The following is a 23,982-nucleotide window of genomic DNA, read 5'->3' on the forward strand; positions in this document are numbered from 1 at the left end:
TATCAGTTGATCTGTAGCAATTGAGGGATTGTGTAAATATCCTGTTCGTCATCTGAGATTATATAAATGTGCTGTTCTTATCAATTTTCTCTCTTCTAGATTAATATTTATTCTTGCCTGACTTTTTTACTATGTTGATTGTAGATATGTCAGAGTTTTTAATAGTGATTTGTTTCTCTGTAATAGAGATTATGCGAGTTTTTTTCTTGCTTTTCCAGTATTTTTGTGATGCAGATGGGTTGTTTAATCACAACAAACAAATTTTAGGGAAGCAGAAATTTATAGAATTTTATCTATAAATTTTAGATAGTATAAAGATAATATTCCTGCCCAGTTTTCCACATAAATGAGATTTAATTTCCTGGATGCTTGTTTAATTTGAAATCGAGAACACAGAAATTAAGTATTTAGCTGGGCACGGTAGTGCTTGCCTGTGATCCCAGTGACTCAGGAGGCTGAAGCAGGAGGATTGGGAGTTCAAAGGCAGCCTCAGCAAAAGCAATGCACTAAAGCAACTCAGTGAGATCCTGTCTTTAAATAAAATACAAAATAGGGCTGGGGATGTGACTCTGCGGTCGAGTGCCCCTGAGTTCAATCCCAAGTACACACCCCCCACCAAATTATATATTTTAAAGAAAACTATGTGATTACAGCTCCTCATTTAATATTCAGAACTATTGTTAAATGTATCTTAGGTTATATTGCTTAGGTTTATGATTTGCTCTAATGCTATCAGTTTAATTTTTTTTTTTTTTTTTTTTTGTACTGTGGAATTAACCCAGGAGCATTTAACCACTAAGCTATATCCTCAGCCTTTTTTATTTTTTATTTCAAGACAGAGTTCACTAAGTTGCTGAGGATAGCCTCAAACTTGGAATCCTCCTACCTCAGCCTCCCAAGTCACAGGAATTGCAGGCTTGTGCCTCCATGCCTGGCCTAACAGTTAATTTTTTTAATAGGGCAGAAAACATCTAATTTCCATTAAAAAGTCATTCAAAGCAAGTGTTATGTGAAGTAAAGAAATTTTTTCTGAAATCACATTTTTTTCCATACATACAAATTAATAATTTTAAAAAGGAGTTTGGTAAGATGGTAACATTTAACACAGTAGAGCACAAAAACATCTTGTCATTGTAGAACAAAGCAGCACATCCTTTTTCAAACCTTGTGTTTGATGAAATATTACTCCCAGAAAAGTTTGGAGTAGAATGATGACAAAGGAAAAAGAAACAGAATCCTCTAATCAATTTGGCATATTTCCTTTTGGTGATAGCAAAATGTTGGTGGTGAATTTGAAGGACAATTTGAATATTATGTTGATTGAGTCACTGGGTAATTTATTAAAGGAATATTATTAATTTATTTGGAAATAGTGGGAGAAGGAAAAATTTGAGAGCCATGAATACTTAGAGTACAGATTATATTCTCTAAAACTTAAAATTCCTTCCAAGAAAATTAAGATAATATTTCACAACTGTGAGGATTAATGAAATGATATGGGGATAATTTGCATTTTGTAGGTGCTTTAAAAAATGTATTTGAATCTACTATATCCAAATATGTCTGAAGAAATGAATGAAAATTCAGTTTGCAGTACTAATAAATGTTACCCCAGTGTTGAAGTATATGGTGAAAGGTGCAGAAGCAAGCCCCATGATGAACTAGAGGATTTTCTTTCGGGTCAGAGCTTCCATCTTGAACATGTAAAGTGGCTTCCTATTGACTGAAATACAGAACTAGAGTTATATGTGTGAGGCCCTTCAATTAGATATTTCTCACTGATATCTCATGTCAGTTACATGGAGTGCTTCTAAAAGTGAACATTCCTGGGTCCCATTCCAGAACTACATAATTGTGTCTTTAGATATATACATCTGCGTTTTAGTGCTTTCCAGCTCATTTTTTTAAAAACTATTTTTCTAGCTCTTTGCTTTTATTTTATAAGAAGAATGAACCCCAGAGAGGTTAAAAATTTTTCCTAGAATAATATAGTTTAGATGGTGGTTGGTTAGGGATTAAAATTAAGGTTCTAATGCTTGTTGCTTTATACTTTTCTAAGAAATTGTGTTGGACATTCTTCTTTAGTAGTCTGGCCCTATTTAGAGTCACTGAAAGAGGGAATATTGGTCTTTGTGCAATGTCATGTGACCAACTGTTTACATCCCAATTTAAGATGATTTATTGATTTCTAGAACCCATGTGTTATTTGGGTAAAGATCTTAGATTGAAATTATGTCATCACACATTGGCGTCAAGCCCAGCACAGTGGCTCATGCCTGTAATCCCATCAGCTCTGGAGGCTGAAGCAGGAGGATTGCAAGTTCAAACCCAGCCTTAGCAATTTAGCAAGGAGCTAAGCAACTCAGTGAGATCCTGTCTCTAAATAAAATACAAAGAAAAGGGGGGGGGGGGGCGCTGAGGATGTGGCTCAGTGGCTAAGCGCCCCAGGTACCCAAAAAAAAAAAAAAAAAAAAAAAATTGGGATCAAGTTAATGATCCTTGATCATCAGAATAAAAGTATGTGTACTTTGTGGGAGGGTTTCAGAAAGTTTCTGTTTGGGAAACGACATAATTGTACATGCTTATTTACCTCCTCCAATTTTTAAGATTATGAAAATAGTGTATAATTATTAAAAGAACTCAAAATGGCACTTCTTTAGAGGCAAGGGTAGAGACTAAAACCATACTACTTTGATTTGATTGCACTGTAACCAGATTGTGTGAACAGTACAACCAGTAATTTGGTCGGGCAAATTATTTACCTTTTTGTACCTTAGTTTCTGGATCTGCAAAATACAGATGATAATAAGATTCTATCAAGGGTCATTTTTGAGAGTTCAGTAAGGTAATATCTGTAAAATTCTCTGTAGGCTCTATAGCTGTTTCAACTTTATTTTCTGGAAAAAAGCCTTTGATTCTTATTTCAAAGGTATCTCATACGCTGAGGGTGGTCATAGTTTATAGTTTATTTTTCCTAAAGTGGCTTTTTTTTTTTTTTTTTTTTTTTTTTTTTTGAGGTGGGGTCTTGCTATGTTGTCCAGGCTGACCTTGAACTCCTGGGCTCAGGTGACCTTACTGCCTCAGTCTCCCAGGTACTGGACCTATAGGTGTGTACTTCTGTGCCCAGCTTCCTTAAGCATTTTTTGTAGATACTACATAAAAGCCTTCGTTTTATCAACTTGCAGGATTAATATTCCTTCTTTTAAAAAATTTTAATGTCCAGGCATGTTGAATGAATGTAAACTACTGTTGTTTCTGCCACTGAGTTTGTTCCCCAATTGACAATTTCAGTGTACTTGGATTGTGTTACTTTATTGCATTTGTGTGTGTGTGTGTGTGTGTGTGTGTGTATGTGTTGCTGGGGATCGAATCCAGGGCGTCATGCATGCTAGTCACGTGCTGTACCACTGAGCTACAACCCCATCCCAGGATTGTTATTTTGTTTTAAATATTATGTATGTTACATAAATCAATGATAATATATGGATGTAAAGGAAATTATTGTTTAATTGAAAACAAATGCTTTGGAGAACTTGATGAAGGCAAGTTAATTACTGAAGAAAAACTTGTTAAGGTAATTTACTAAAAATTACTAAAATGGGAAAGATAATAAAAATCTAGAAGGAAGTTCATATGCAGAATACTTGACAAGTATCTAAGTGATTTCTTATCTTGAAGTAAATGAAAACCAATAACTGTAGAAAGTACATTACTATGTATTATAAAGAGATGAGAACCCAAAATTCCAGTGATTTCCTAAATCATACACAAAGAATATGTTTTGGCTTGACACCAAAAATTGATGTTCATATTTTAAATTAAAAATTTACAGTGTTGTTTATTTATTTGGTGCTAGGGATTGTACCCAGGTGCACTTAACCACTAAGCCACATCCCCAGCTCTTTTTATTTTGAGACAGTGTCTCCCTAAGTTACCTAGGACCTTGCTGAGTTTTTGAGGTTGGATTTGAAGTGACTATCTTCTCGCCTTAGCCTCCCAAGTGTCTGAGATTATAGGAGTGCACCACTTGACCAACTCTATTATTTTTATACATGTTAACTTTGATGAATTCATCAACTTCTACTCCCTAGTGTGTATATGTAAATTCAGATTTTTTTAATCCAGAAATAAATTGATTCTATTGTATTTTGTATCTTTATTTAGTATCTTGGAAATCTAAAAATGTTATATCAAGACCAATCTTTGTTTTGTTCAGTGGAGTTGATGATAGGAAGGGACCCAAACTTGATGAAATGACAGATTTCAAATGCTTCTGGAACTTAACAGATATAATGACCTGTCAATATCCAGTAACACTTCTTACCTTGTCAGATTTAAATTGTACTTTTTTTTTTGGTACCAGGGGTTGAACCCAGGGGCGCTTAACCACCAAGCCACCTCCCTCTTTTATGTTTTATTAGAGTTAGTCTTGCTGAGTTGCTTAGGGTCTTGCTAAGTTGCTGAAGCTGGGTTTGAACTCAAGATCCTTCTGCCTCAGTCTCCCACGTCTCTGGGATTACAGGCCACCACACCAAGCTTGTACTTTTTCTTAAGGATCTTTTGAACTGTGATAATTTTATAAACTAGATTCATTTAGTGGCAAATAGTTGAATACCTTGTATGTAAAATAACTATTAATTTTGCCTTGTTGATCTTGTATATACTTGTAACTGAGGACTGTGTTGCTAATGCTGCTGGGATCAATTTGGTTTTCATTTAAACCTGTGGTTGGTGTACTTTATACACCAAAAGTATTGTTGTTAAATATTATATTCACTTGTTAGCTTTAATTAATTAATCTATGAACTGCTTTATCTTTGAATTCCAAGTTAAAACTGGAATTCAGTTTTAACTGTACAGGTCTTACAGAAAAGGAACAGTTGTGCCCAAAGACATGGTCTTTGTGTAATTACTTTAAAAGTAACTGAGAAACTGTAATATTTATTATTTGAATTTTATCAAGTGTAATGATGGAACTTGTATTTAAAAGGAATTTCAGTTGGAATAGTCTTAAAATATCACTTGTAGGAATTTAAAATTCATGCTGCTTGTGTTCATTAAGGATTTTGGAGAAAAAAGTTTGTAGTTCATTTTCCAATTTCACTCAACAATTTCTCCATTATTTTACAAGAATGATCAACTCAGTACGTGTGGGATATTTTTCATTTATATATAAACTCTACAGAAAATTCTTTACAGTGAAGCTCCGAAGTGAAAGAGTGCAGCCTATCTCTTATAAATATGCTGACCCCTTAGTGTGCTCATAGTTATCTATCAACCTCAATCTTGACATTTTATTTTCCCCTTAATTTAAAAATTTTCCAACAGTAATATGCCTTATTCAAGACAGGCTACTTTAAAAGTTAATAAAATTTGTATATCTGAATATTTTTCCTAATAGAGATATAAATCTATTTGTTTCTTGATTCATTTTTGAGAATGAGGTGCATAGACATTTTCCCTCAAGCTTCACCTTTCTAATTGCAATATACTAGTCTTTACATTTCTAGGTTTTTGTTTTTTTGTTTATAATAATGTAGGAAGAGGAAGAACTTGGTCTTTGAATGCCATAAGTCTTGGAATTAAAGAACTAACAAATGCTATAAAAGTCAACTGTTTAAACATAAGTATATACATGTAGGTGTTTTTAAATTATTTTTTATCCTTTGCTGATTTTATAGGTTGCTAAATACTTAGAAATTAAACTATAATCTCAGATTTTTTTCCTTTCTTTGGTACTGGAAATCGAACCAGCTTTACCACTGAGCTATATTCTCAACCCTTTTTTTTAAAATTTGAGATAGGGTCTCTAAGTTCCTGAGGGCCTTCACTCAGTTGCTGAGGTTGGCCTTGAACTTGTGATTCTCCTGCTTCAGCCTCCCCTGTCACTGAGTTTAATATGTGTGCTGTCCCACCTGGCAAGATTTTTTCTTTTGTGTTGCTGGGGATCAAAGTCAGGACCTGCTAGGCAAGTGTGCTACCACTGAGCTCTATATCTCCAGCCCCTTTACTCTTAAGATTTTTATAGTAAATATTTTAAATGCATTTTGAATATCAAGGTAGCTTTTCTCATATTTATAGAGTTGCTGTTATTTCCACATTTGAGTGGTTGTGGCTGCCAACAATTGTGATTGGAATTAATTAAATCATAATTGGATTGAATATATCTTCATTTTTCTAAGAGGCAAGGCAACTAATAAATATCTACAGTGTATTACAGATCTTAACTTTTCAAGGTAGATATTTTACCCACATTTCATGAGAGCTGGTCAAAGACATATTTCTTAGGGCCGCATAACTAAAGAGTGACTGATGAAGAATTTAATCATTTGAAAGTCTGTTAATCTGAACATAAAACACTAATTCTTGACCAGGTAATGAGAAATCAAAATTAATCAAAATAACTTTGATAAATGTTTAATCAAAAGGTAATTACTTGAGGGACTGGGGTTGTAGCTCAGTGATGGAGCGCTTGCCTAACACATATGGGTGATGCACTGGGTTTCATCCTCCACACCACCATAATTATTTATTTACTTATAAATAAATAAAGATATATGTCCTTCCATAACTAAAAATAAACGAATAAATAAAGCATTGGTTAAACAGTGAGATGTTTAAAAAAAGAAGAAGAAAGGTAGTTACTTCAGAGAACTACTCTGAGGTGCCCATAAACATTGAACTACCCAGACTCATTTCAAGTGCCTTAAGAACAACTTAATTTTGTTCATTGTTGATTCCCAAGCACTTAGAGCAGCATCCATAACATAGTATGTGTTCAGTGAGTACATTAAATGAATGAATGTTATTGTTTTTATTATATTTTGAAAGGGTAGATAGTTGCCATAATCTGGGGCGGGGGGGCAATGGTTGTACAACATTAAGGATTTCTCCCATTGTTAGAGACAAGGTACTCAGAACTTGATGGTAACAAGCTGAAAGAATTGTTGATTGTTGGAAGTTACTCAAAGGATGAAGATGGTGGTGGAAGCCATGGAGCCTGAGGAAGAATAAATTTTATTTGTGGTGCTGAAGATTAAACCCAGGACCATGAGCATGCTAGGTACATGTTCTGCCACTGAACTATACTCCCAGTTCAAGAATGAATTTTAAACATTGGGGAGGCACAAAAGACTGAATGCAATAGAAAACTGGAGGAAAAAAGGATTTTATAGAGAACTGAAAGAATGAGAATCTAATAAACGCAGTGAAAGAAGATGTGTGAAAAAGTTTCTGTTTGAAGGTTTGATTTTTGAAATGATTATAGATACTTGAGTAGATATATACTCTAGATAACTGGGAACAGAAAAACAAATGAATTGTTGGATTGATGAGAAACTAATAATTGGGAGGGCTGAGCCTTAGGGGACAACATAGGTAACATTCTTCAGTGCAGGTTTTGCTTTAAAAAAAAAAAAAAAAAAAATGAGTTTGTGTTCATCCAAAAGGAGCAGGAGAAATTAAATGTGTTAGGGAAATTGTAGTTTAATCTTGGGTGGTTATCTTAGCCACCGAATTCTAGACTTGGAGAGCTAACATATAAATACCTCTATTCTTGCTTTGGGGTAAATGGTCTCATTATAGAAACTATACCTTTTTTAAACAGTTTTTTTTGTTTTAATATTTTTTTAGTTGTCAATGGATTTTTTATTTTACTTATTTATATATGGTGCTGAGGATTGGCCCCAGGGCCTCACAGTGCTCTACCACTGAGCCACAATTCCAGCCCTGCAAGCTATATACTACTTCTTCCTTCTTCCTTCTTTTTTATTTCTTTAGTTGTAGATGAATACCTTTACTTTTATGTGGTGCTGAGGATCAAACCCAGTGCCTCACATGCACTAGGCAAGCACTCTACCACTGAGCCATAAACCCAACTCCTGGAAACTGTACTTCTAATCGCTGTTTCAAAATAATGTGTGTCAAAATATAAACCAGTGGATTAAAAAAAAAAAAAAAAAGGTAATACATTCTTGTATTACTTCTTGGGAAACTAAGAAGGGAAAAGATGACGTGGAACAGGTTTTATAGTTGGAATAGTGTTTTGAAACAGAATTTTGTTTTGGGCGATCTCTAAAACTAGTTTTGTGGCACAGATGTAAAAGTTGGAAAATTGGGAAGGCTTAAAGGAAACATTGGTACTTAAATATCTTTGAAAGTTTGATAAGGTTTTATTGGATGGAAAAGGGAAAAAAGTATAAAGAGAATGACTTTAGAAAACTTTTTAGGAGAATGAAGAGGGATATGACAACAGTACCAAAACTTTGCATATTTGATGGATTTTTATATTGGAAGGTTGTTAGTATGGAACAGGGTAACCTGATAAAATATCAACATTAGGAACTTAATTTGATTGTTAATTACTGTGAACTATGCTTTTTTGAACAGGGCAAAGTTAAGAAGAAACTAGTAGCCTTTGAAGTATGATACATAGTGTAATGTTGTAAGCATTATTTACAAAACCGAGCACTGAAGTAAATGCATTTGTTGGGGAGTGAGGAGGTAAGATATCCAGGCCACATCGCAGACCTACTATATCAGAATATGTGGTGTGAAGTCTAGGAATCTGTCATTTTCTACGCTTAACCTACCATATGAAAATTAGTAGTTTGTGAATCTGTATTTGGGCGCTACTAATTCAAACATCAAGTTAGAACATGCAGAGAAACCACTTAGAAAATTATTCATACTGTACAGTTCTGTTAATAAACACAGAATCAGAAAGATTCATTGAAATCCTCTTAATTAGATTTAAGGTACATTTCTTTTGAGTGAAAAAAGACTCAAGTTCTCTAGTCAGAAATAATTAAATCAGAGTAGTGATAGAAGGCATACTTAGTTTACCCTGAAGAGTGAAGACATTCTTCTACTTGAGATTAAAGAATGAGAGAATAAAATTATATGCTCCTACCTGGTGGTCTTAAAGGCTAACAGAGTAATAATAAACAAATCTCTTAATCTATACAAGTAAGGTGAATAAAAGATAAATGTGTTTGTAGAGTTTTTGTTGTTTTTTGTTTTTATTTTAAAATTTTATTTATTTATTTATTTTGTAGTGCCGGATCAAATCCAGGTCCTCATGCCTGCTAAAATACATGTTTTACCATTGAGTTATACCCCCAGCCCTATTACTTGGTTTCCTATTATAAATGGCTTAAACACTACTTTTTGGAAGAATATTTCTTCTTTTCAAGGACAGGTAAAGTATACCAATAAAACAAGTTTTTTTATATCATATTTTGAGTCAGTAAATAATTTTCTTTTAGCCAGTGATTTTCGAAGTGTTTTCCAGAAAGCCCTAGGCTTTTCCTGTAGCTTAACTGGTAGTTGGGAGCACATGCAGGCCATGACATTTTCCCATCATTCTTTTTAACCATGGACATAAAAAATACGAGGTACAAATGCCTACTGTACCCATTGTGGCTTTCTCTGTTATATCTGGTGGTAACTTTAACTCAGCACTTCATGTTGACACTGTCTTTGGGAAAAGCATAGGAAAGTAAAGTAATTTTCATCATAGGATCAAAATAGATGCTTAGAATATCTCTGTGAGATTTCATTTTTAGGAAAGTTGTTAACCAGTGCTTAAAAAAAGCGTAAAGGCCATAATTGTGAAGTCCTTTATTTGAAGTTTAAATTTTGAGGTAATTGTAGATTGATGTGCAGTTTTAAGACATAATGGAAAGATTTCTTGTGTTCTTTACCCAGCTCCCCTCAGTGGTAACATCTTGCAGAATTGTAGAACAGTGTTACAACAAAATATTGACATTGATATAATCCACCCATTTTATTCAAATTTTCCCCAGTTTTATTTGTACTTCTTTGTGTATATTTACTTGTATGAATGATTACCTGTGTCCACCACTACAGTGTTACAGAACAGTTCAGTCACCACAAGGATCCTTGGTATTGCCCTTTTATATAGCTGTATTTACTTTTCTCTTCTCCTTACGAATCTGTTTTTTTCATTTCTATAATTTATCATTTTACAGATGTTATGTAAGTAGAATTTCATAGTATCTAACTTTTGGGGATTGACTTTTTAAAGTCAGCATAATTCCTTTTAGATTAATCCAAGTCGTTGCATGTATCAGTAGTCTTTGCTAAGAGTATCCCATTTAATGTTTTTTCACATTGGTTAGCTACACATAGAGTATAACAACTTCAAACTTTTTAAATTTATGGAATTTAAATGTTGTTCCTCATATTTCCTTTGTTAGCTTTTCTGTTTTCCTGCTATTGCAATCCCTAAGTTCCCTAGGACTGTAGGGAACATGGTTTTAAAAACTGCTCACCTAGAGCTGAGTTCAATTCCCAGTATCACAAAAAAAAAAATGTTCATGTAGGTTTGGGTTATAATCCAGCAATAGGGCATTTGTCTAGGATGTGTGAGGCCCTGGGTGTTGATCCCTAGCACTGAAGGGAAAATTGACTCATGTAGGTAATAATTACTTTTCTATAAACTGGAAGAAATTTTAAAACGCATTGAGCTTTATGTTGTTGCACTTTGCAGTACTCAGTACTTTTGTACATAAAAGTAAGATTTTAGGAAATTTGGGAAAGTGGTTATTTTTTTTTTTTTTTCTTTTTGCTGTGATTGGAGGGAGGTGATTGTTATTAAGTAAAAATTCTTTTTGTATTTGCATCTTGAGCAGTGCATTCTAAAGTTACCGGATATATGATAAGTAGAAAGCAGGTATTGATAACTTTTAGGATGAAATGGCTTGTGAGTTATATTTTCAGAGAATGAACCAAGGCTTAGCTTAATTCTAAGAAAAACTTTTTTTTTTTTTTCTTTCCTTGATACAGGGTTTCATTAAGTTGCCCAGGCTGACTCAAACTTGTGATCCTTCTGTTCTGCCTTCCCAGTCTCTGGAATTGCAGGTGTGCACCACTACACACTTTTTGTGTGTGTAAGAAATAGAAATCATACTTTTTTATACCTGGAAATCCAAACTTAATCAATACTAACAATATCCTGATTGCTGTTTGCATAGAAGGCCACATTTGACCATATTTTACTTTATAGTTTAGTGTTCTCCCCAACACTTTGGGAATGACAAATATTATTTTAAAATAATAGAGTGGGGAATTTAAAAACTGGATAAAATTGAAATTCATTTATTCTATTTTGAGGGGTTTTGGAATGGAGGAATATACCAATAGTTTAGCTGGTTGCAAAATTGGTGTTGAGAACAACTTTCCAAAACCCTTTTTAGGGCTGAGCGTGGTGGCACATGCCTGTAACTCCAGCAACTCAGGAGGCAGAGGCAGGAGGATCACAAGTTCAAGGCCAACCTCATGAACTTAATGAGCTCCTGAACACCTTAGTGAGACCCTGTCTCATACAAGACCTGGGGATATAGCTCAGTGTTAAAGTGCCTCTGCATTCAATCCTCAGTATCCACCCTGCCCCCCAAAAATATTTTGTTATGTCTTGTTCATACCTGTATTTTTTAAAAAAATTAATAGACCTTATTTTTTAGAGCAGTCTTAGGTTAGCAAAATTGAACAGAAAGTACAGTTCTCACGTGCTTCTGCCCCAGCACAGGCACAACTTCGTTCTACATCAACATCCTTCATCAGTGTGGTACATTTGTTACATTCCATGAACCAGCACATCATTATCAAAGTCCACAATTTACATTAGGGTTCACTGTGTGTTTATGTATTATTTAAAAACACATTTTTAAATTTTAAAAGGTTGTTCTTAATTATTTCCTTTACTTTGATTCACATCTCCAGTGAGCTAATGATACAATAAACTGGGTTGCTAGGTAAGCCATTATGAAGTTCCCCAAAGTACTGACTGATTTGGGGGTGTCTCTGCCTTGGCTTTAGAGGGATGGTTTTATTTTCATTGAGTAATATGAATGTTGCCATTGGTTCTTTCTTTAAGATACTAATCTTAATCAGAGCCAATCTTGTTTTGGCAAAAATTCTGTAAAAAGAACTTCAGGAAGGACTGGGGTTGTGGCACAGTGGTAGAGCACTTTCCTTGCACACATGAGGCACTGGGTTTGATCCCCAGCACAACATTTAAATAAATAAAATAAAGGTATTGTGTCCATCTACAACTAAAAATATTTTTTATAAAAAGCTTATGAAAGTTGCCATATATATATGTGTGTGTTTGTATGTTTATTAAAAAAAAAAAAAAAAAAAAGAACTTCGAGGTCCAGATGGCTTATTTATTTTACCATTAGTCTGTATAAAGAATTTCAGTTTAAGAAAGTAATTGGAACAGTATGTTTGGAGTTTGTAATAAAATGGTGTGACCGTTGGCTTTATAAATGAAACTACTCGTAGCATAGTCACTGAATTTGTAGTCCAGTACAAGAAGCATCCTTTGTTCTTTACTGAAAAGAATGGGTTCTGGAATAGATTAGAATCTCATAGGAGCTTACTTGATTTTTATAATAGCCAGAAATTGTTCTCCAGTACTCATTTTTAAAGAACTTTAAGTTTTTAATTCCTGGAATTGTTACCTGATTATAACTGACACTTAACAGTGCTCCATACAAATCCTTAAACAATTCAGAAAACATATTCTATGATTGTTCTCACAGGTGAGGAAATAAACCTTAAAGAGAGTAAGTACGTAACTGTTATCAGTGACATAGTATGAAAACGAAAGCTTTGCTACTTTTATATTGCATTTAGTACTAATGATTGGAATTGTACTAAACATGATACAGTGAAACTCTTATAGAATCAGAAAATGTGCATTTTAAACATTGAATTATGTGTATATGTTTTACTTTTTCAAGTAGATCACCAGGAAAAACCGTGAGTATAAGACTGTTTCTCAATAGAAAGAATGTTATTTGCCTCAGAAGTATACTGTAAGTTGAATTGGTGAAATTCTGTCTCTGAAAACGAAATAATGTGATATTGTGTGTGTGTGTGTGTGTGTGTGTGTGTGTGTGTGTGTACTGGGGATTTAGCCCAGGGGTACTTTACCACTGAGCCATATCCCCAGCTCTTTATTTTGAGACAAGGTCTTATTAATTTGCTTAGGCCTCTCTAAGTTGCTGAGGCTGGCCTTGAACTTGGGTCCTCCTGTCTCTTGCTGGGATTACGGTGTGTGCCAAGGCAAATGGCTGCAAATGGTTGTTAAAGAGAGAGTCAAATTAAAATGTAAGCAGTTGGTCTTTGTTTTGTACAAGGTGATACTTGTTTAAAAAATAATTTTCTGTAAGGACCCATGAATATACTTATGCATATATTAGTAATCTTGAATTTAGAGCATGATTCCCTTAATTCTTAAGAGTTACTTTCAGCTTTCTAGTGAGGCATGTTCTTATTTCTGAAAATAATGGGCAGTTTTATCTTTGATTATGTGCTTTGCACTTTTCCTGAAACATTTTAAACTAATTTTAGACGGAGCCTGTAGTTTTCTACTTTTGTGTTGTTTTAATGCATTATTGTGGAATGGATTGTAAGTTTGCTAACTAGATCAGGTTTGGCAGAAGAATAAGATGGATTTTGTTACATTTCATTTAACATACCAGAGTAAATGCAGACCAGATATTCTGGAGTGAGACATTTTTATATTTGATTAATTTTCCTTTTTGAGAGAAGCAGCTGTCAATTTTTCCCCTGTAAGTTTAAATTATAGTTTTTCTTTTATCAGTCATGATAAATTTTAATTTCAGGCAAACTAATGTATACGCTAGGGAAACAGACCACTTGAATTCAAATCCTGATTTGGCTATTTATTGTTTATGAACTTTGGACAATTTTATCCTCTGTCTCATCCGTAAAATGAGAATAATAAGTATGCTTGTACTGTACCTTAGGCTTGTTGTGAGAATTAAGTAAGCATTATAAATACTTGGTATTTGTTCATTATAACTACTAATAAGAAAGGTTGGGGTATCAGTCAGATAAGAACTTGTAGAGTACTTGTTCAGTACTAAGATAAGCCCCGCTGGAGAAATACATATTCATTGTCTTATCGGGTATTTATTCTGTGGTTTTGATTATCAAATAATTTAATAAATTTGTGATTATAAGATGTAAACTACAAGATCATCAACCCAACCAGCCTCCATTTTTAGTTAAAGCAAAGAGCACTGAAATGACTTGCCCAAGGTTTTATACATATTAACTTGGAATGGATCTTGATTAAGCATTATTATATATTAGCTGCTGTAAATAAGAAAATCTTGAACGATCAAATTTAATTTCTGATTATAAGGAAATCTCAGATACGTAGTCCCTTGCCATTTCTTTTCTAGTTTATAATTTCCATTGGTAATTTGTCCAAAAATTCACCTGCCTGGTCTCTTAGTGATATACAAACAATAAATTAAATTGTCAATATTTTTTGAACACTGTGTCTGGTGCTTACAAAGAACAGAAAGGTAATGGATGGCCCTTACCTCAAAGAGATTATTAGATTAGGCATTTTATTTGTAATTTTAGGAAAAACATTTTCCTCATATTTCCATTCTTTTTGTCTTTTGGGTGATCTTTTCAGTGATGTTTTTGTGTTCTTTTTTAACATGGTCTTAAAAACAGTGTCAGTCTTCTAGCTTTTCAGATAGACTGTTTTCTATTTGAAATTGCTTTTTCTATCTTTAATGCTTTTTTTACCTTTTATTTTGTCTTTATTGTTGTCATTACCTTTGCTTTACTAAATCTTTAATATTGTATTTTCCCAGTATGTTTTCAGTTTGATTTGGTACTTAACTTTAATTGTTGCCTTTATTGTGTTTACATTCATTTGTATAAAGAATTGAAGAATAAATATATCACTAGGAATTTGCTGCTATTTTTGTGTGAGTCCCTTTGGTTTTAGGTACCATGTTAATCAGAAGTACCTAGAATTCTATGCCATTTAAAAATAGCTCAATGCTCCTGTGTTCACTTGGTTTCTAGGTCTATTCTGGATAGCAGGTTTTGTGAAGACATTTATTCTTTCTTGGACCTCAGATTTCCCAGACATCTCATGGTATTTCCTTTTATATTATTTCATTAATGGCTGCCATTTATTCTTACTATATTTTGTACATATCTTATTTGACAGTTGGATGAACAGCTTTTTGATTCGCATATGTCAAAATTTCTGATAATTGTTTGGATTTTGTTAATTTTCCCTCCTGTGTTATAAGCTCACTTTTTTTTTTCTGCTTATTACATTGGCTTTCCCATTAAAAAACTTTTTTTAAGAGAGAATGATTTGAGGGGCAGGGTATTGTTAATTGAACCCAGGACTTGCTGCATGCTAACAAGAATCCTATCTGTAAGCTACATCTCCTGCCCCTTTTGAATTTTTATTTCTACACAGGGTCTCTCTAATGGCCCAGTCTGGCCTTGAGGTTGCCAACTTCCTACCTCAACCTCCCAAGTAGCTCGAATTACAAGCATGAACTTCTGTAGGATTTTATTATCAACCAGATTTTTAAGCAGTATGAGTTTTTTGGCAATAGTATTTTTGTTATTAATGGAAATATTGAAATATTTGCCATTTTATGGTCTCAGTAGATAGGACCTCTTGTCTTCTGATCATTTGTGAGTAGTTACTGATATTCCTTCCTATTGAATCAAACTCAGTATAAAGTTCTGTTTCAGATGTGATGATGTGTCTTTATTCTGAGGATGAGCATTTGTGTTTATAGAGAGACACAGTTCTGAGTGTGTCATGTAGTTGTTTTATAGCATTTGATATATAGATTGACGGTTCATTTGGTCAGCGAGACCAGAGGTGCACTTTCATCCCAGACGCTCCAGTTCGTTCACCAATCCCTTGTAAAGTAATGTATTCCAGGCACAATAAGGGTTTGGGAGACCGGTAAAAATCACACAAATACAAGGCATTGTCCAAAATAGGCTTATAGCAAGTTCTTCTCTGCTATTTAAAAACAGCTCAAAATAGTTCTTATTGAGGATTGCATATTTACATAAGAATGGACACACTATTATATATGTGCCCTAGTAGGTCATTTTAGATTAAAAATATTAACTGATTTACTTAAAAAATATGTAATGACTTGCTTTTCGCTTCCTACCGCTGGTAAACAAATGCACAACTGAATGTACATACCTAAAAATACAAGACTTCTGATAAGTCTAACATAAAGATAAGCAGTTAAAGAAAACTTCTACCAACCAGATGCTGTTAACAAGATTATTATTATTTTTTTAATTGCAGTAGTTACCTGTTGTTAGGGCCAAGTCTTTAGCGTCTTAAGGAAATACAGAATAATGTAATATCTGAATAGAACAAACTTGTAGTTTTCTGCATCTAGCGCTTGTCACATAGAAATTTTATAATTTTATAGCCTTATGCTAGTTAATAAATATGGCATTTACAAAGTAACTCTACTATGGAATGGCAACAGAAAGGAGGTAAGACATTTCCTTTTATTCACTTTGCTTCTGTTATCTTTGGGGAGAGACTTTTAATTGTGGAGCAAAGATAAAAATATGGCAAATAGAAAACCATAATTATTTTACTTTTGAAAACTGTTAGGACTTAAATGAGAACTATGGTGTTTTTCTAGCCACACATTGTTTTGTGATGAAATAAAAATTCTTGTTAGGTGGCTACAGGTGGAGTATCCCTTGTCTGAAATGCTTGGCACTGGAAGTGTTTCAGATTTTGGGATATTTGTGTGAATAAGTTGAGCATCCCCAATCCAAAAGTCTGAAATCTGATTGAATGGATTTCAGAGCATTTTGAATTTCTCATTATCAGTTGCTAAATTTGTGTGATCCATTCTTTCTGTTTTACATTCATTTTCTTCACAGAAACCCTATAAAGATAAATCCCCATTTTGTAAACATGGAACCTGATACATAGGTTTTTGTTTTGTTTTTTGAACTGTGCTGGGGACTGAACCCAGGGCCTTGCACATGCTAAGTAAGAGCTACTGAGTATACCCCTAACTTTTTATTTGATTTTGAAAAGGATCTCCCTAATGTGCTCAGGCTGCCTTTGAACTTGGGATCCTCCTGTGTCAGCCTACTGAGTAGCTAGGATTAGAGGCAAGGGCCAGGGTGCCTAACTCTTAGGTTAAATAACTCATCTAGCATTACACACATCTAGTAAATGATAGAGGCAGGCTCCAAAGTTAATGTTTTTTAATTTTTACGAGTAATTGCCAAGTATTGTTTTTTTGTTGTAGTTGTTTTATATGTGTGTGGAGATTTTGTTTTGTTTTAAGGTGGGTTCTTGATGTTTCCCAAGCTGGTCTTAACTCCTGGGCATGAGCCATCCTCCTGCCTCAGCCTCCAGAACAGCTGGAACTACTACATGCATATGCTACCATGTCTGACTGATTGTATATTTGTATACTATAATAATTTGTAATCTAGTAGCTTTCTTCCAGTTACACATTGTTTAAAAGTAAAGACTGGTTTTCTTATAGAATTCAAACCATTTTTGACATCTTATTTTCCTGTTTTCATAATTTTTCCTCAAAAGGTATGAACTTGTAATTTGTATCATTTGTGAAATAGAAATTGACCTTTATAGGCATTGTCAAGTTTAATTGTAAAAATTAAAGATAAATACAAGGACTTCTATTTGAAGAAATGCTGCTCTTCTTTATTTCAGGTATAGCATTAAGAGATAGGGACCATATTGACGTTATTGTTTTCCAGTTTATGGGATTGTTGATTTTGTTCCCAAGTTATGTCATGATTGAAAAGACTTTGAGTAGATATTTTATAGACAACATATTTAGCAAGTGTTACAGAGTAAATTTAGATTAGAAAACTTGATGTTGAAACTGAATATCTTTTAGTTACTATCATAAATTTAAAAGACACCAAGTTTATTAGTTTTCTCTGCTCACTGGTATTAAACTTGCTAGAGTAGTAACTGCAGTTATTGACTCTAGAGAACCCTAGAGTTCTCTAAGAAATAGAGAATCCCTTTGATATATGTAGATTTATATATTATGGAAAATGAATTGATTTTTATTACAAAAATAGTTTTCCTTGTATGCATATATAAAGAGTGTAATAGCATTGGTATCATCTCAAGCTGAGCAACCTTGGTTCAGTTATTTAGTCTTTCGTAGTATTGTGTTCCTTAGTGGTAAAATGGGAGATACCTACCCCAGAACATGAGGATTCAGTAGACCATTTGTGCAAAATGTCGCCTAGATAAGTTGTTAATATATTGTTAGATTACTCACTGAACCAAGACGACTTGTTTTTGGATACTAATAAGTTCCAATTTTATCTTTTAAAATGAATAACATTTGTTGGCTGTTTACTGAACAGTATCCCTAAGAATATGCCTTAGGTAATCCATTTTTTTTCTTGTTTTGTTTTATTTTGGTATTAGGAATTGAATTCAGGGATGCTCTACCACTTAGCTACTTCCCCAATTCTTTTCAAGCCAGTCTCACAGAGTTGATGAGGCCGACCTTGTGATTCTCCTGCTTGAGCCTCCAGAGTTGCTGGGAATACAGGCATGCATTCCTGCACCTGGCAGTAATCCTTGTAGCATCCTAAATTCATTCCTTAAGGAAGATTATGATTTAGAAACTTGTTTTGTTTTGTGTTGTTTTGGGTACCTTGCACATGTTAAACACGTGCCCTACCACTGAAATACACCCCCAGAAGCTTTTCTTTTGATCATAATCACACAACTTAATTCCAGGAAAATAAATGAAATAGGTATTCACCGAGCATGTTCCCATTTTGAGATCTTAATAAAGAATGCTTTCTTCCCCTATTATTTACTATTGTTATATGGTGTGATTGTTGCTAGTTAAGATGGTTCTTAACTGTTTTGTTCCCATTTCTTTTAAACAGGGTTTGTGGATGCACTTAGATGTTTGCAATGAGCACTGTGGCTGGCATGCCCCAGTGTTTTGGATACCAATGCATAGGACTCCATAGTAATCGAATTTACCAGAGGCGAACGTCATGAGCATAGTGATCCCATTGGGGGTTGATACAGCAGAAACGTCATACTTGGAAATGGCTGCAGGCTCAGAGTAAGTATTTAAGCTAAGGTGTTTTTTGATTGGGAAGGGGAAAATATTTTATACAATCAATTCAGTACAACCAACCAGTGCTTAATCTGCATTTATTTTTTTTTGTCTTTTTGTACTCTTAGCTAAAATATCAGAAACTTAAGGCAAAAATCCCTTCAGCTGAGATTATTTCTGCTAATAACTTTTGAGCCAAAATGCTGTGTCTTTTTAAAATTTTTTTTGTCTTTTCCATTTCCTGAATTGTTGGCATCAAAAATCAAGATAGATGGGTGTGGTGGCACATGCCTATAATCACAGCTACTCAGTACGCTGAAGCAGGAGGATCACAAGTTCAAGGCCAACCTGGGCAACTTAATGAGACCCTGTATCCAAATAAAAAATTTTAAAAGGGCTGGGAATATAACTCACTGGTAAAGTGCCCTTGGGCTTAATCCTTAGCACTCCCACTTCTCACAAAAAAGAAGATAATAAATTGTTTTAAAATTTTTTATGTATATATTGGAAAGTAGTTTGGTTTTAAATTTTAATCTAAACTTCAGACTTTATTCCTCTTGAAATGCTGGGGATTCAAACCCCTGGTCTCACACTAGGCAAGCATTCTGTCCCCTGAGCTACAACCCCAGCCATAAGTTTTATATTTTAATCCCAACAATACATAGATATATTATAATATCCATTTTAAGTACATAATTTTCTTTTTTAAAAAGAAAGTTGAGTTGAAAAATAAAACTCGAGAATAAAAGGAATGGTTCCTGCTAAATGATTTTTTTGACCACTTTGTTTTTCTGGGTGCCATTTCTGAAGGATTCAGTGAGATTCTTACCTTGTCTCTTGGCTATTTGGAATATGCACTTGTATGGATAGATTTAAATATCTTTGGTTTTTGAGTGACTAGCTACCATAACACTAAGTTATTGCTTTGAGAATTGTTTTTGAAAATTCTGAGTTCAAGTGAGTATTGAAGCTAAGGGATGGAAAGATCATATGTTTGTTATTTGGTTCAGTGTATTGGTGTAACTTACTTAATGGGACTTTAATCAGCCAGGAAACTGAACAAAATGTAATTTTAAAAAAAGGAAAAATTTTCTTTATTTTAGGACTCCAGAAATTGTCACATGGAGCGCAAGAAAATAGACTTATTGTTCCTTCTTTTGCTGGCATTTCTAGTGGTCTAGAAGCATTTCTTTTTTACCACTCCTGATTCTGCCATTGGGAATGACCCATAGATGTTCTCTAGTATTCCTATAATACGCTACACAGTGCATTTAACTGTGTGATTAGTATATGGTTTTTAAAAACCATTATAAATCACACAGTTTAATTCCAGAAAAATAAATGAAATAATTTCTCTGTCTGGACTACATATAAGTTGCTTTTTGTTTTTGTTTTGGTAAATGAAGACATTCCCAAACAAGGCAGTCTTAGGACAATTGACTGTCACTCATTCTGCCCAAATATGGATACTATGAAGGAAGGAAACCCAGAAGCAAGAATTGAGAGGCAACGGACTGAAGTCTAAAGTACTAGTCTTTGTTTCTTTTTTGCTGTGTTTTGTTTTGCAGTGCTAGGATTGAATACAGGGCCTTGTGCATTCTAGGCAAGCAGCATTTTACCACTGAATTAATACTGCACAGTCCCTAGACACTTCTTCTCTTTAAAAATAAAGTATCTGATAGATACATATCCTCATCTAATGAGTTATAAGCATGCAGGTAATAATAAAAAATTCTTTGCTCCCTAGAAATATTAACCTTCACAGTCCTTATTTATTTATATAAATATATTTATGTATAATTAGTATACAGTGTGAGATATATCTGTACCTTGTTTGTGTGTCTGGTATGTGTCTATAAGGCAGTTTACAAAGTCTTGTGTTAATTATAGTTAGAAAGGAATGAATAACTTGCTGAAAGAGGATAGTGGAGGGGGTAGATACCTACCTGTTTTTGTTAAATGCATTCATAGAATATAAGTATAGGTTAACTGTGAGTTATATTATGGATTCAAATCTTTAAATAGTTCTCATTCAAGAAAAGTTTTTCTGTTCCTCATAAAGGTGTATGTCCCTCAGGCATAATTCAGAATGCAAAGTGCCAAATTTTGTTATGGGACCAACCATCAGAATTTTTCTGGTTTAATTTTCATATTTTTAAATCCTCCTTTTTTTAATGTAAGACCTAAGCTCAATAAGATCCCTAAGTCACATTTTCCACCTTTCCAAAAAAATATAAACTTTGAAAATCTGTTTTCATGAGAAATTTTTATATAACTAGAATATGGCTTCCTTTTTACTTCCAATATAGCATCAAAAGATACTAAATTATATAAGATGCAAGTGGTTGTTTGGTGTGGTGGCACATGCTCAATATTGGGGGACCAAGGCAGGAGAATCACTTGAACTTAGGAGTATGAGGCCAACCTGGGCTATATAGTGAGACCTTATCTCCAAAAACAAGCAGAAAATACTGAAAAGAAGAGATTGAGGGAAGGATGCATGGAACTCCCTTGTAGGTTCCTTTTGTAACCTCTTTATGAATATATAATTATTTAAAAATAAAGTTTAAAAAAAGAATTATATTTTATTGTCTTATGGTTGTATAGTTTTTATTAATTGCACATTTTTTAAAAAGATCATACTGATTAAATACAGTGTATCACTAATAAACTAATTTAAAATTTGGGAGGTACTCAATGTTTTTATAGCAAATACATTAATATATTGGATCAAAATTTTATACTCACTTCTAAGACTATAAAAGAAAACTTATTCGATCACTTAGAGTTCATCTAGTCTACCCTAGTAGACTATTTTATGGATAGAAAATTGAAGGTTTAATTCAAGATCTATGAAGAAAGGATTTGCTAAATGCTAGTGTTTTTGTTCCCAGTAACATTTATTTTGGAGTTTTTGTATCTCAAATAAAAATCATTATTCCCGCCATTTCCATTTTCTTTATTACATATTTGTTTTCCACTCATCAGTAAGTTTTGGCAATTTTGATTTCATTTGCCTTTCCTTTGGGATAGAGATCTTATATTTTACTGCTACTTACTCACTATTGCCTTACCTAGAGTTGGCTCTTCCTAAACACTTGAACTAAAAAGAACAATTTTAAAGTACTTTTGGAATAACTGGTTACTAAGAATTGATAGACTGCAAATTAGGGATATCTGCTTTGTAAGAAGAATAAAATTTTGTTTCATGAGCTCAAGTTTTTTCATAAAGCAGTTTTAAACTTTCCACAGTCCAATTTAACTTTAAAAAATTTTATTTTAAAATAACTTTATACATAAAATCAAAAACCAATACTTAGATTTCTGTGAATAAAAGTGGAATTGAAACCAGCTACTTGTAGTAGAGACTCTCGTAAAAAACCCTAAGAAATTGCCTTCTAGCCACTTTTGAATCTTAGCATAGTCATTTGTTCCTAGATTTGAAAAATACCAATAACAGCACACAGGTTAACATGACTGACTGGCATAATTCTTAGTACAGTAAAAAAAGTGGAAAAATAATATTAAAGGGAAAATTGAGCAAGGTATACATATAATTTTGAAAAAATTGCTGGTTAGCAAATTTTTTAGATTAGGAATCTATATCTATGGAGTCCTTTGATTAGCTCTATGTCCATAAATGTAGGCTAATATTAGAAGTAGCCTTCTGGTTATGACATAATTTTGCAAACAAGTCAAGAGGAAACACAGTTTGGATCAAACATGTATAAGCACCAACTATGTGAAAAGTGTTTTGCTAGAGACTAGGGTTAAAAAAGTGAAGTTTAAAATTTTATCCCTTTTCTTAAGGAAATTATAATCAGTGGGGCTGTCAGAACTCTAGACCAGAGTTCACATATGTAATTAAAATTTTCTAGTAGTATTATTAAAAGGTTTTTAAAGAAATGAGATCAATTTTATTATGTATTTTACTTAACTACATATACCCAAAGCATTATTTTAGCATATTATCAGGATAAAATATGGTGCTACTTTATGTCCTTTTTTCACACTAAGTCCTTGAAGTCCTTTATGTGTGTTAAACTTCCACACCTGTCAGTTCCAAATGACATTGCAAGTACTCATTAGGCCATGTATATAGTGACTACTGCATTAAATAAAGCAACTCTGAGATTAAATAACAAGGTAGAAGGATTTCAGAGGAGAGGAGAACAGGCTTGTTATGAAAGTTGTGAAAGTGAGAATAATGGGTTCTTTCTGAGCAAGAAGAATAAGAATATAAGTTAGCTGTTGTCATTTTCATTTTATAGATTAAGGAAATTGAGGTCACAGAGCAAATAAGCAGAAGTGGAACTTAATGACGTGTTGAATTTTGACTTTTTCTATTGTAGCACCTTTGGTAATATTACAAAGAACCACTTTTCATTTGACGTGGTAGTTTCAGTTCTAGCAGTAATAAATTCAGTGTAATAAATGACTGCATACAACAAATGTAATCCTTAGGTCTTTGCTCAAGGGGTAAGGAATTATAAAAGTAACGAATCTAGAACCCATTCTCACTTACAATAGGAAAGTTGAGCCAAAATTCAGCTGTTGATTAGAATTATGTGTTTTTATCACAGTAGAATTTCTGTTACTTTTTTCCTTTTTTGCTCTAGCATTTCAATCCTAAATTGGTTACACCCCCCTTACCACCCCACCCCACACACCAAAAGGAAACCCTCCGGAGCTGGAAGGAAGGAAAAGATATAAATGGAAAAAAAAATCCAAGTTACTTTTCCTTTTTAGGATTGGAAACATAAATTATTGCTACCAAGTTTCCTCAGTACCACTAGAAGTCATTATAATAAGCTGTTATATAATTATGTTTTTGGATAAAGTGAACAGATTAATAAATGTCACATGTAAGTAGAAATGAATTATTTTTACACAATGCCTGGCTATTAAGAGGACCAAATAGAGATATCTAGATTCTTTCATTTTTGTTCTGTCACAAACATGCTAGTGAGTCCTTAAGCCACTTAATTATTCTAGACTTGGGTATCTTCATTTGAAGGAGGAGGTT

General features: G+C 33.5%; 1 protein-coding gene across 4 annotated transcripts in view; it reads left to right on the top strand.

Moving 5' to 3' along the window:
• The window catches only part of Kmt2e (lysine methyltransferase 2E (inactive)), a 96,110-nt gene that overhangs the window by 8,491 nt on the left and 63,637 nt on the right, over positions 1-23,982 (top strand). For 3 of the 4 annotated variants that reach the window (XM_047561610.1, XM_047561607.1, XM_047561609.1), the window contains exon 2: positions 18,778-18,962. In XM_047561610.1, the coding sequence (XP_047417566.1) occupies positions 18,892-18,962 (71 nt within the window). In that variant the 5' untranslated portion in view covers positions 18,778-18,891. Of the gene's footprint in view, positions 1-14,886; positions 14,960-18,777; positions 18,963-23,982 lie in introns of all 4 variants that reach the window. The other variant, XM_047561608.1, reaches the window with a different exon arrangement.

The sequence above is a fragment of the Sciurus carolinensis genome, chromosome 8, assembly GCF_902686445.1.
Source record: "Sciurus carolinensis chromosome 8, mSciCar1.2, whole genome shotgun sequence".
Classification (NCBI taxonomy): Eukaryota; Metazoa; Chordata; class Mammalia; order Rodentia; family Sciuridae; genus Sciurus; species Sciurus carolinensis.